The sequence below is a fragment of the Lipotes vexillifer genome, unplaced genomic scaffold, assembly GCF_000442215.2.
Source record: "Lipotes vexillifer unplaced genomic scaffold, Lipotes_vexillifer_v1.1 scaffold1387, whole genome shotgun sequence".
Classification (NCBI taxonomy): domain Eukaryota; kingdom Metazoa; phylum Chordata; class Mammalia; order Artiodactyla; family Lipotidae; genus Lipotes; species Lipotes vexillifer.
In genome coordinates, this window is record NW_006790426.1 from 1,427,289 (window position 1) to 1,440,116 (window position 12,828).

The 12,828-nt window shown below is 51.4% G+C and overlaps 1 protein-coding gene across 1 annotated transcript in view; it reads left to right on the forward strand.

The window, feature by feature from the left end:
* The first annotated feature begins 5,229 nt into the window (after window positions 1-5,229).
* CAV3 (caveolin 3) overlaps window positions 5,230-12,828 on the forward strand; it is a 13,079-nt gene continuing 5,480 nt past the window's right edge. The window contains exon 1 of the mRNA XM_007463712.1: window positions 5,230-5,411. Within this exon, the coding sequence (XP_007463774.1) occupies window positions 5,298-5,411 (114 nt within the window). The 5' untranslated portion in view covers window positions 5,230-5,297. The remainder of the gene's footprint in view (window positions 5,412-12,828) is intronic.

Below are 12,828 nucleotides of genomic sequence, written 5' to 3' on the forward strand. Positions count from 1 at the left end.
TTCCCTACAGCTACAAAAGAGAAGGGTGTGTTTCTTGTCCCCAGGTCTTATCAAAACAGAGATGACCACCAAAGCCCTGCGTTTCTTCCACCTGGCCTGCTTTGCTCACTTCTCTTGAGGGCATTTAAGTCTGTGACCCTGGTGTTGTCCTCATTTCATCCTATTATTACCATTCCTATGATCTAGGGGAGAAAACTAAGGCTCAAATTCATACAACTGGTAGATCCTCTCAGGTCAACTTGACTCAGAAGCCCAAGACATTAAGATCTACAGGATTCCGCCACCTCTGGATGAGCTGTCTTGGTACACCACCCTACTCTATCCCCAGAGAGTTCTGGCTGTTGGAAAGTCCCTCCTTAGGTAGAGTCCCAAATCTGCTTTTCATCTTCAGATATTAACATGCATATAAAAAAAGAAGGATGGCAGGAGAGTCTCATATAAAAAAAAAGGCAGGGAAGCAGAGTCTGGGAGCTAGATGCATTTTGGCCGACTGGTAGGTTCTGCTCAGCTCGGGGCCAGCTGAGCCTCTGCTGTCTGGAAAGACTGCCCTGGACTGGGGGCCCCAGAATGCCCACAGAGCCAGATGCTGAGGGCTCAAAAGGAATCTAGGTGCTCATACGCCAACAGGCAAGAAGCAAAGCGTTCCAGGAGACCACAAGTGTGGGGTTGGAGGGGGGCACTGGGTGGAGGCGGCACAGAGGGGAGGAGAGAGCCTGGCACACAGGCTCTGATTTGGAGCCGAGGTTGAAGGGATGCAGGGGCTCAAAATCAAGGAACACGTGGGGCTTCTAGAAGCTAGAAAAGGCAAAAAAAAAAAGGACATTCTCCCCTATGGCCTCCAAAAGGGACATTGGCCAGCTGACCCCTTGATTTTAGGACTTCGGACCCCCAGAACTGTAAGAGAGAAACTTCTGTGTTATTTTAAAATAAGCTGTGGTCATTTGTTACAGCAGCAAAAAGAAAGTAATACAGTTAAAGGTTCGGGTCCTTCTACCCCACTAGTTGCCCAGGGCTGCCGTAGCAAAGTACCACAAACAGAATGGCTTACACGACAGAAGTTTATTGTCTCACAGTTCTGGACGCTACAAGTCTGAGATCAATGTGCCTGCAAGGCCACACTCCCGCTGAGGGCACAGCGGAGGATCTGTTCCAGGCCACTCTCCCAGCTTCTGGTAGGTCCTTGGCTTGTAGCGACATAACTCGTAGCTTCACATCACATCCTCCCTTGTGTGCACATCTGTCCCTGTGCCCGTATTTCCTTTGTATGAGGACACAGTCCTTCAGGATGGGGGCCCACCCTAATGGGCTTATCTTAACCTGATCATCTGCAAAGACTATTTCTAAATAAGGTCACATTCACAGGTACTGGGGGTGATGCCTTCCACCTCTTTCAGGGGCGGCACAGCTCAACCCATACACAATATTACTCCTAAAAGCTGCCCTGCTTTAAAAAAAAAAAAACCCGGGGCAGGAGGGCAATGATTCCTTCCCGGCGAAAACAAGCCGTCCTCACTTCCTCCAGCTGCTCTGCTGAGCCCACTGCAATGGCCCAGGAGCAGAGGCCGGATGCTCAGGAAGAGTGTCCACCCACAGCTCCCTGCAAGTTCATCACACTCCGCGGGGTCTGCAGTGCTGCGGGGCTTCCCGCATCCCCTACAAGGCAGCAAACTCCTCCAGGCGGGGACCACGTGCATCCCCACCCCCCACAGCCTCCAGGACCCGCCGCCTGCCTGCCACGTGCTGCTTTAGGCCGGACCCTGCATTGGTCACTGGCTTTTCGTGTCGACCTCTCACGGGAACTGTGCAGTCGGCCGGCTCCGGCTCCCGGGCTCTTCTCTGCTGTGTCCTCAGCACCAGCCATGAGCCAACACACCCAGTAAGCGTTTGCTGAGATAGCGGGTCACTCATCTGCGGTCACCAGCCACTGGGCACAGCGAACACACCAGCACCAAGTCGCTCCGTGTTGAAGGAGGAAATGGCCCCAGGAAAGCTTCCCTAGATACAGAGGAGCTGAGCTCGCCCGAACCGCTGTCCGTGAGGTGGGGGCATTCTCTGAATCGCTAGGGCTTGCCGCGCAGCTCGCTTCCCAAGCTCAGGTGGAAATTACGGCGGAGTGGATTCTTTCCGAAGCAGGGACCTGATCCTATAGGAGACAAAGCAGAGATGGGGCGAGCAGAGGCGTCTCTCTCTCTCATCTTAGCCCCTTGTGATGTTCCAGATGGAAACATCTTCAGGGCATCCAGTCTCTGGAACATCAGAGGGGTTCTGGACCAGCCACCACGCAGCTCCAAGGCAGATGCAGAAATCCCTGCCTGCAGAATCCCCTCTGGACATCAGGCCTCTCTATTAATGAAGCCACAAGGCCCAAGGCCGGAGCTTCGGATGCTCTAGGGGATCAGGGCCTGCTCTGGGTCTGAAAGAAAACGGTGACCGCTGTTCCCACCACGTGCACGCAAACCCTCCCCCAGAGCCTCTCCAGAGTGGTTTCTGAACAGCGCTGTCACTGCTGGTCCTTGAGGCCGGCAAAGGTTCATCTCTTTTCTCTCACCTGGAAGCCAGGTGGGCATCACCTGAGCAATGGCAGGGGCCAGTCTCCCCTATTTTGGTAACTACCCTTGCAAAGGAACAGGGCGGCTTATTTTTATAAAAAAAAGTTTCACACAAACATGCTCCTTGATTTATGTATTGTCTGTGGCTGCTTTCAGGCTTCACACTGCAGAGCTGAATCACTGTGGCAGGGACTGTATGACCCACAGAGCCTGAAACCCAGGTCAACGTCCTGGGCACGCAACCCACAGGACCCCAGCTTCGAAGATGCCACAAGCTCGGTTTAATGCTCTGCTGCCTCCACCTTGAAATTTGGAATCTCTTTTTCACAAGGGGCGCCGCAGTTTTGTTTTTCACCGGATCCTGTAAATTCTGTAGCCAGTCCTGCCTAAGTGTTTACTATCTGGCCCCAAAGTCTGCCCAGCTCTCTACTTTTCCAATCCTTGATTCCCTTTCACTCTCTGACTTAATAAGTCTGACCTCGCGAAGCTCAGCCCTTTCTGGAGCAGCCTATCATCTGAGAGTCAGTTCTTCCTTAAGAGTAACCCTGCCAGCTATCACTATCAAGAGAGCCTACAATAAGCCAGGCACTGGGTTGAGTGAAGCCAGAGTGCGACAGTGTGCAACTTATGTACCCATCCTTCGGACCACCCACAATAAATCTCATTCCTTAAGTCTTCAGGGACTTAAGTAAAGTTCACCTGTTTCTCCCTGCTGAGCCTTCTCTTCTCCAATCCAAAATTGTTCTGTTTCTCATTAAGACATGTTTCAAGCTCTTGCACCATCTTACTCACCCTCTCTAGATACCATCTAGTTTCCCAAGGCCCCAAACAAGGCTCCAAGTGTAGTCTGACCAGGGCAGAGTTTGGTAGCTTGGTCACCTCCATTATTCTAGATGATATATCTCTATTAATGCATCCTGAGATCACACTGCCCTTTTTGGAAACGACTCCAAAAAATCCCCAAGATCTCTGGTAGGAGAATAGGAGAACAGAAAGATGGAGGGCTAGTGCCTGATGACGTCATGCAGCCACCACCGTAGTTCCGAACTACCTATTTGTGTTATATGAGAGAGAAAAAAACAAAACAAAACAAAAAGCCCCTACCTTGGACAAGCCACTATTATTTCGCATCTTTATTATGAGTAGCCAAGTGCAGTTACTGAAAGAGCCTTTATCACCTCCAGCTTTTTGATTAGTCTTCCTGCCTCAAACCTCACACGGCTCCAGTCAAATCAGCTCCAATCAGCTTCCTCACATGCAAATCTACTAAAGACCCTCTGCTGTTTTGAAGTCTTCAATGGCTTCCCAGCACGTCTAGATAAAAATCTATACTCTTTAGTATGACATTTGAGATCCTTCACACCCAGGCCAGAGTCAAGACTTATCCCCTGCCTCACCCCCCAGACAACATGTGCTTGAGCCACTACACAATTCTTAGCATTCTGGCTTCTACCAGTCCTCTGACACCTACAGCCTTTCCACCTGAAATGTTCCATGTGGTGAACTCCTGCTTGTCTTTCAACACCTTACTCTAAAGCTACCTCCTCCAGGAAGCCTTCCCTGATGTCCTCAGAGTAAGTCATTGCCTCCTACGGACTTCTCAGGCAAGTTCTTTGTAACATAACTCTGATGCAGCACTTGCCACACAGTATTACAATTACTTATTTTCTGATCATTCTGTTCCCCTAGGCTGTGGGCTCCCCAGGGCAGGGAGGGACCTAACCTGATGGGTCTATTTACCCCTAGCTGTTGGCAAATCCTAAAGAGATGAGTCTGTCAGTGATGAATGGATGCACAGACCCTAGAGACTCAGAGTCGTCACCCTTCATGCAGCGGGGGCCTCGGGTGATGGCTGACCTGGAAGAGGACGCAGGGAAACTAAGCAGATACCTAAGAGAGGGCAACCTCACCGATGCCCGTGCTGTGTCTGGGGCCCATGGATATCCGGGAAGCTGTCACTAAGCTATCCCTGGGGACAGGGTGAAGGGTGGCAGAAACGTGGACTCCAGGTCCCCTCTACGTGGTATCAAAAGGCAGAGGAGGGTGGTCTGCATCCAGTCTCAGCCCCAGATCTACCCCACACCACAGTCCATCAACCCCTCCGGGGAAAACCCTAGGAGTGGGAAAACCTCAGCCCTGCTTCAGGCCACCAAACAGCAGGGCAGGTACCAACTGCTCCAACGAGAATCCCCACCAGAGAGCATTTCTGTTCCGAAGCATTTTCTCCCACGAGCTCATCTCCCCCTTTCCACGAGGGTAGGCAGAGCCCCGATCCTTATTATTATGGCCCCATTTTACAGGTGGGGACATGATGGCCCAGAGAGGCGAGGTGTGCCCAAGCTCACGCACCCAGCAAGAGGTTGAGCTGGGGGCTGAGCCCACCTCCTTCCCACAGGAGCCCAAACGCAAATACCAGGGTCCCACAGCAGCAGCCAACCACGGGGGCACCAGGAGACACCAGGCCCTTGGCTCGTGCATGAGGCCCAGTGCCCGTGCAGCCCCCTTTAAGGAGCGCTGGGCCTTCCTGCAGGGCTCCAGTCTTAATTTTAGCTTGGAGGCCTGCCACCGGAGCCTTCAGCCAGCGGCAGGCTGAAGTTATGCGGGACAGCTGTCAGCCGGCACGCTGGGTGGGGCCTATTTAGCCACCAGGGGCACAAGTCTGGGGACACTGGTGTCCCTGCCCCAGGTCTTTTCAGCCCCGCTGGCCACACGGCTCCGATCTCCTCTCGCAGGTCACCCAGCTCCACGATGATGGCCGAGGAGCACACAGACCTGGAGGCCCAGATCGTCAAGGACATTCACTTCAAGGAGATCGACCTGGTGAACCGGGACCCCAAGAACATTAACGAGGACATAGTGAAGGTAGGCTCGAGGGCCTGCCCCGGCGCCCCCTGCCTGGAAGGTGTCAGGTTGGGTGCTGGAAGGGGCAGGCTCTGCTCCCGCGCAATCGGCTTCCCTGAAAAGAGACCTGTTCCTCTGTCTTCTCCAAATCCCACCCACCCCCCGCCCCGCAAACCAGCTTGTACCCCCAAAGAGCCTTTAGTGTCAACAAGAGCAAAGAATTAGCTGCACATACAGGACCATCGACCGGGGCGGGGCAGGCGAGTCGCAAAGGAAACTCTTTACAAATCTGTAGCTCTTCCCATGTGCTCTTGGCCCTCGGCTGGGGACAGACGAGGCGGCCAAGTTGGGCCCTTTCCATGCCAGGGGCATTTTGCGGTCTCCACAGTGGGTGCGGGGTTAATCCCCAGAGGGCGGCTTCCAGCAGGGCTGCTGGCCCCTTGCAGGGGCTCCCGCTGCCCCAGGCTGGGGGGCTGTACCCAGCACTCATGCCTGCTCCTGGCACGTCCAGCATCCAGGCCAGGCCAGAGGCCTCTCAGAGGGCACCGGGACCCCTGAAAGGGAATCTTGTATGAGGGTTACCCTGCCTTCAGGGAGTCTCCTTCACGGCCATGCCTGAGTCAGGCCTCTTCCCTCACCCGATGCCATCAGCAGCCTGGCTGCCTCCAGGGCCACCCCTCAGTCCAGCCTCCACCCGGTAGCCACAGGGATCTTACTACAGCAGAATTCCTGGGAGAAGGGTACCCACCAACCAGCATCAAAGTCACCGGAAGGGCCTTTAAAGGGGCAGGTGCGGGGGCCTCCCGGGTGCTCTGAATACATCAGAACCACAGACCAGCGGTGTCCAGTAGAAATATAATGTGACCCATTATACAATCACCCTATGTCATTTTAAGTTTTCTAGCAGCCATGACTTTAAAAAGGAAAAACAAACAGGTAAAATTAATTTTCAAGGTATTCCTCATTTAAGCCAATATGTCCAAAATAGTATTATTTCAACGTGTGACCACTACAAAACAATTATTGGTGAACAATTGTATAATCTTTCTTCATCTTCAAAATCTAGTGTGTATCTGAGACTTGGGATGCATCTCAGTTCAGACTCCAAAGTTTTCATGAGAGACCCTTCTGTCTTTAGATTTCATATAATGAACAGTTGAAAACTGATTCACAAACCCAAACTGCGCCAAACATTCTTACAAGTTTCCCAATCACAGAATTAACTATCAGTTTTTAGATTTCAATTAAAATTAAACACGATTTAGAATCCTTCAGTTGCACTAGCCACAGGTCAAGTGCTCGTACATAGCTCAAGGCCACTGGATTAGACAGCGGGGTTAAGGGCTTGTTCTAAAGGACAGCCCTGCGTGGTCACCTTCAGTGGGACACCTCCCATGCTGCGTGAGTCTAACTTCCCCCCATGGCATTCGAACCCCAGCACATCTGGCCCCTACCTTCCTCTTCCACCCCCAGCTCCCATGCCCGGAGCTGGCCACACCAACCAGAACACACTCCTGTGTCTTTGGCAGCTGCCAGCCTCCTCTCCCCGACGTGGTGGATGCCCACTCAGCCTTCGAGACCTGATTCAAATGTCACCTGCTCAGGAAGCCTTCCCCAACTCCTCCAAGCAATCAGGAGCTCCTTCCTCTGTGCCCTCACTTCACTCAGGGCATTTCCCTGTAACAGCTCATATTATGCTATTATTGAATTTATAAATATCATTGGTGGTGCAGAGAGGGTCATCACAGCACAGTTTGGGAAGTGCGGCAAAATTAGGGAATGAACGTTCCAAACTGAAAAGCACCATACAAACGTCAAACAGTATTTGTCGTGCTTTGTGCAGTGTGATCTAGACGGAATGGTCCCAGACTTGACACTAACAGATGTGGTTTCAAATCCAGACTCCTCTACTTAAAAACAGTGACACTGGACCCCCTGTAAAATGAGCATAATTTACTCCCCCAGGGTAAATGGATCTCAGAGCAGCGTTGTGCAATAGAAATAGACCGAGAGGACTGCATGAGATAAGAGGTTTGAAAGCGCCTAAGACAGTCCCCGGCACACAGCAAGGGTGTGCAAATGTGAGCTGATTAGGAGCCTGGAGGAGCTTGCAGGACAAGAGAGCTAAGCCAGGGCCGGCGTTGACACTCAGGTTCCCCTCTGGTGGGTGGGCCCTAGCGGCTGCGGGAATGCAAAAGAGGACCCTTAGGGAGAACGTGTTTTCTGAAGGATCCCGCAGCAGATGGCAAGTGGAGAGAGGCTCTCGGGTCCCAGTGAGCCAGGAGAGAGCTGGCTCCAGGCTCGAGGCCCAGATTATAATCCAAGGGAGGGATGGGGGCGGCCACACAGATGCAGCTGCTTATGCAGCCTCCCAGGGGGCTGGGAGCTACCCTCTCCCGGAGGCCCTGAGCCCCAGAAAACCATGCCTCAAAGGTGAAGCAAAAGGCCCACAAATGTTTTGTCTAGAGGAGATGATTATTTGGTGTATTTACTGGACATTCCCTGGTTTGGGCACTTATTTGACTTTTTCTTTCATTTTTAATGAGTGAGAGATGAAAACGTTTTGAAATTTAGAACAGGGATTCTAAAACAGAACCAGATAAATACCACAGACAGGTTCAAGAAGACTTCAGGTTGGTGTAATGGGATGTGAAAGAATGAAGAAAAGGAAGAAATGGGAGAGAGCGTGGCTGAAAGAGAGAGGTCCATCTGAACAGGCTGGCCTTCGGGTCACCTGGATGTCTTTCATCCAGGGAAAGGACCGGGGGGTGGGGGTGGGGGGACAAGGGACCAACGGGGTGAGGGGGACGGAGATGGAGAGAAATAGAAACAAGGTCAGGCCAAGATGAAGGCTGGAAAGGCTCCCGTCGGGGTGGTGTCACACGTGGTAACAGGCTCCACGTGTGTGAGGATGATGCCGTAAGACGGTAGAATAAGACAGGCTACAGAGGCCCAAGTCTAGTCCCAGCCCTGACTCTAGCTTGCTGTGTGACCCTGGGCAAATCCCTTGCCCTCTCTGGGCCTGAGTCCCTAGTGTAGACAGAGGCGGGGTGGAGAAAAGGGAGACCCGTTCCCTCCGCCGCCAGCTGCTGAGGTTTCACACAGAAAAGACAAGGGTGAAGAGCAAGAGACACACTCACCGGGCCCTTGGATTTGACCCTCAGCAGAAGGAGGTGCTCCCTCTGGATTTCTAGAGTCAAAACTTTCCCAAACTTCCCTGAGCAAGGCCTGGTGCTACCCTCGAACCCAGGCTGGAAAGTGAGTGCCAACAGCTGAGGGAGAGCTCCGCACAGCCCAGCAGTCTGTACTGTAGCCTCCCAGCTCCGGGCTGGGCCTGGGCAGAGGGGAGGCTCGCCTCATTCCCTTCACCCCTACCATCACCACCATTCATGGAACATTGATTCCACGAGCCGTTCCTGAGCGCCTGCTCCGTTCCAGGCACTGTGCTGTCGCAGAGGACGTGGCAATGAGCAAGTGAGACCCACTGTGTGTAGGGCCCGTGCTAGGCTCTCGGGGGGCGGGAAAGGAGGCCAGCGGTCCCTGGCACTCCAGCTGGTCAGTGAGGACACCATTCCCTTCAGACCCAGATTGCAAAGCCTCCAGCCCCTTCCTCGTACATTCCTGCAGGCCCCCAGTCCCACCCCAAAGTCCACCAGTTATTTGTGAGCGGTCTCAGGGCTTTCTCATCGACACCCTCCCCCTCCCCAACTCACATTTCGGCAGCCGGGCCCTAGAGCAGGGACACATGAACCCATCGGCAGGCAGGTCCTTCAGCTTCTGGTTTCAACCACTCTCCCGTCAGGCACTCAGAGCTGGCCCTTCAACCAGGGCCAAGGGAGAGACCTGACCCCAGCCCATCACACTAGTTCCCACCTACCTCCAACCCACATCTGCCACAAGACCCTCCCCCTTCAGAAAATCACACAGACAGCCCCTTCTGCCTCTCAGCTTAGGCTAACAAACACCCAGAGAACCCAGTAACCCTCCTTCCCCCAAGGTCTCCAAACTCTGCTCCCACTGTGGGCCCATCTGGACACCCTGTTTCACAAAGATGAAACTGACCTGGTGCTTCCTCTTGAGAAGAATCCAACAGATTCCAAGAATCCAAGAATTCCAACAGACAGAGAAGATGAGACTAAAAACAATGAGAATACACAGGAGGAGGTGATAAATGCCTCAAATCAGTGCCAGATGAAGGGTCACGGGAAGGAGGAAGACATCACTTTCATCTGGGAAAATCAGGCACCAGCTTCATGGAGAGGTGGTATCCAAGGTGCATAAATAATAAGAGAAATGTAAAATGTGGAAAGGGGGCATCAGGCTTTCCAAGAAGAGGGAACAAAATAAGCAAAGGCCACAACGTAGAGAAGAATGATGGGCAGAGTCGGAAAACGTGAGGGGCGGGTACTGCCACTCTGCTGCCTATGTCCGTGCAGACATTACTAAAGGATCACAGCACGTTTCCAGGAAGCCATGGACCATCAGCTAGGCTGAGTTGGCCCACAGGTGAAACCTCTTTGCTACGCTGTCTACAGGCGAAAAACGGGACTAGGAGCATCTGAAAGGGAATTTGTGGGAGAGGAGGCAGAAGGGGCAGGTTGAGGCTGAATTAGGAAAGGTCATGACCTGCCAGGCATTCCACATTGGCAATTCCTTCATTTTGGAAAGTACCCCTGGCAAGTACCTCTAAGAAGGGCTATACCCTGGATTAACTCACACTGAGGTATTTACAACATGGTGTTGTAGGGACTCCTGTGTGTCAACTAGAGTTTTTAAAAACATCCACTTTCTTGGGGAGCTTGTGAAAAATGCAGATTCCTGGGCCCTGCCACCAGAAATTTTATGAGGCAGGGCCGGTGAATGTTTTGTACTTTAAACAAACAAGTTCCCCTTGTCCTATAGAAGATAAACCTGAAGTCCAGAGTTGTCACCAGTTTCCCCTAAAGACACAGCGTATCAGTTATCCACTGCTGTGTGACAAATCACCCTAAAACTCGACGCTTAAAGCAACAAGGCTTTGAGGCTCTCTCAGTTCTGTGGGCTGAGCAGCCTCAGTTGGGTAGCTCTGCTGGTCTCACTGGCAGCCTCTCATGCAGCCGCAGCAGCATCTCCTCTACAGCATTCTGGTGTTTAAAGCGAGTCACAGGGCAGGGCCAGACCCGCTATGGTCTGAGACTGTGTGCTGAGAGGCATGACCAATCTGGGGTCATCTTTGGAGACTAGCTAACTTCCTCGCAGAAGTTGGTGCACAGCCAAGCCTACAACTCAACCCAGGGCCATTCCTACTACTCTCCAGTCCACCGCACCAGCCTTCCCGAAGGCAGAGACTAAGGGGGCAGGGAGGGAAGGGAAGAGATGGGCAGGGCTCTGAGATCTGATGGGGGCTCCTCTGGTGGATTGCTTCTCTTCACACACACCCCCACCCCGGTCACCCTCTGTTATCTTGGTCTCTTCACAGTTCCTTTATATGAACTCAAGTGTCCTCACCTCCAGGCCAGGTGCCCCAGGCACCCCCTGTAGGATGCCCTGGACCCCAAGATCCCACTAATCCCTGGCCCCCCTCTTCCTGCCCTCAGAACCAGCCTGTGTTGCATTCTTGCCTCACCTCCTGCTGAGGTACCCGGTCCTGCGATGACCCTGATCAGGGAGACAGCAGGGGAAATTCAGGCTCAGGCTTTGATGTCAGGCCAGCGTGGGCTCCGCCCCTGCTTGTCCCTTACAGGCTGGGCGAAATGCTGGATGTAAGACACATGGCCAGAAACAGACACCTACAAGGGCCAAATTGTGGGCGTTACTATGGTTATCCCAGATTGTATAGAATTCTATTTTTTTTAATTAACTGTTTTGGAGTACAGTTGATTTACAATGTTGTGTTCGTTTCCGGTGTACAGCAAAGTGAATCAGGTATACATATACACACATCCACTCTCTTTTAGATTCTTTTCCCATATAGGTCATTACAGAGTACTGAGTAGAGTTCCCTGTGCTATACAGTAGGTCCTTATTAGTCATGTATTTTATATATAGTAGTATGTATATGTCAATCCCAACCTCCCAATTTATCCCTTGCCCCCTTTCCCCCTTGGTAACCATAAGATTGTTTTCTACATCTGTGACTCTAGTTCTGTTTTGTAAATAGGTTCATTTGTGCCATTTTTTTACATTCCACATATAAGCGATATCATATGGTATTTGTCTTTCTGGGTCTGACTTACTTCCCTCAGTATGACAATCTCTAGGTCCATCCATGTTGCTGCAGATGGCATCGTTTTGTTCTTTTCTATGGCTGAGTAATATACCATTGTATCAATATACAGGTACCATACCTTCTTTATCCATTCCTCTGTCGATGGGCATTTACGTTGCTTCCATGTCCTGGCTATTGTAAATAGTGCTGCAGTGAACGCTGGGGTACATGTATCTTTTCAAATTATGGTTTCCTCCAGATATATGCCCAGGAGTGGGATTGCTGGATCATATGGTAGCACTATTTTTAGTTGTTAAGAGACTACCATACTGTTCTCCAGAGTGGCTGTTACCAATTCACATTCCCACCAGCAGGGTAGGAAGTTTTCCTTTTCTCCACACCCTCTCCAGCATTTACTGTTCGTAGACTTTTTGACGATGGCCATTTTGACTGGTGTGAGGTGATACCTCATTGTACTTTTGATTTGCATTTCTCTGATAATTAGTGATGTTGAGCATCTTTTCACGTTAATACCAATTATAACACGTGAAGCAGAGCTTTGCCGTTTCTCAGCTATTCTGCAGTGATCACCTCATTTTAGCTTTAACTTTACAGGCCAGTGCTTCTCAGGCTATCTGTGTGAAAGGCCAGTTTTATTACTATTATTCCAAACTGCTGTACACCAATCGTTTGTAAAAGTCAATAAAAATTAACTGCTAGAGAGATGAAGTGAAAAATAGGCATTGACAATGTAAGCTCCAATTTTTATTATTTGAATCAACAGACATAAAATTATTGGCTCACGTCACTGTGACTATTTCCAAATGCCTACTCTCAACTTCTGTACTCGCCTTGTTGGGAAGGGGGCAGTGACTGTGGACCACTCTTTAAATAGCAAGGTAATAGGTGAGAAAACCAAGACCCAACAAAGCTAAGCCACTTCTTTGGGTCTTGACTCCGAAACTAACTCCGTGTCACTAGGGATGTTGGTCCAATCCTCTCGGTAGAGTTAAAACAAACAAACAAAAAACTGAAAACAAACAAAAAACAAAGGGCCAGAGAGGGCAAGCACCAGGCCTCAAATCACACAGTGATTCGCTGAACAAGTGGAAACTGGACCCAGATATCTGTCCCCCTGCCGAGAGCCGTTCCCCCCACCCACAGAGCGCCTGTGTGAACTGCGCAGGGCCCTGGATGCCCAAGGACTGAGTCACGCAGGAATGCGGGGGAGCCATTTTTGAAGGGGGTGTG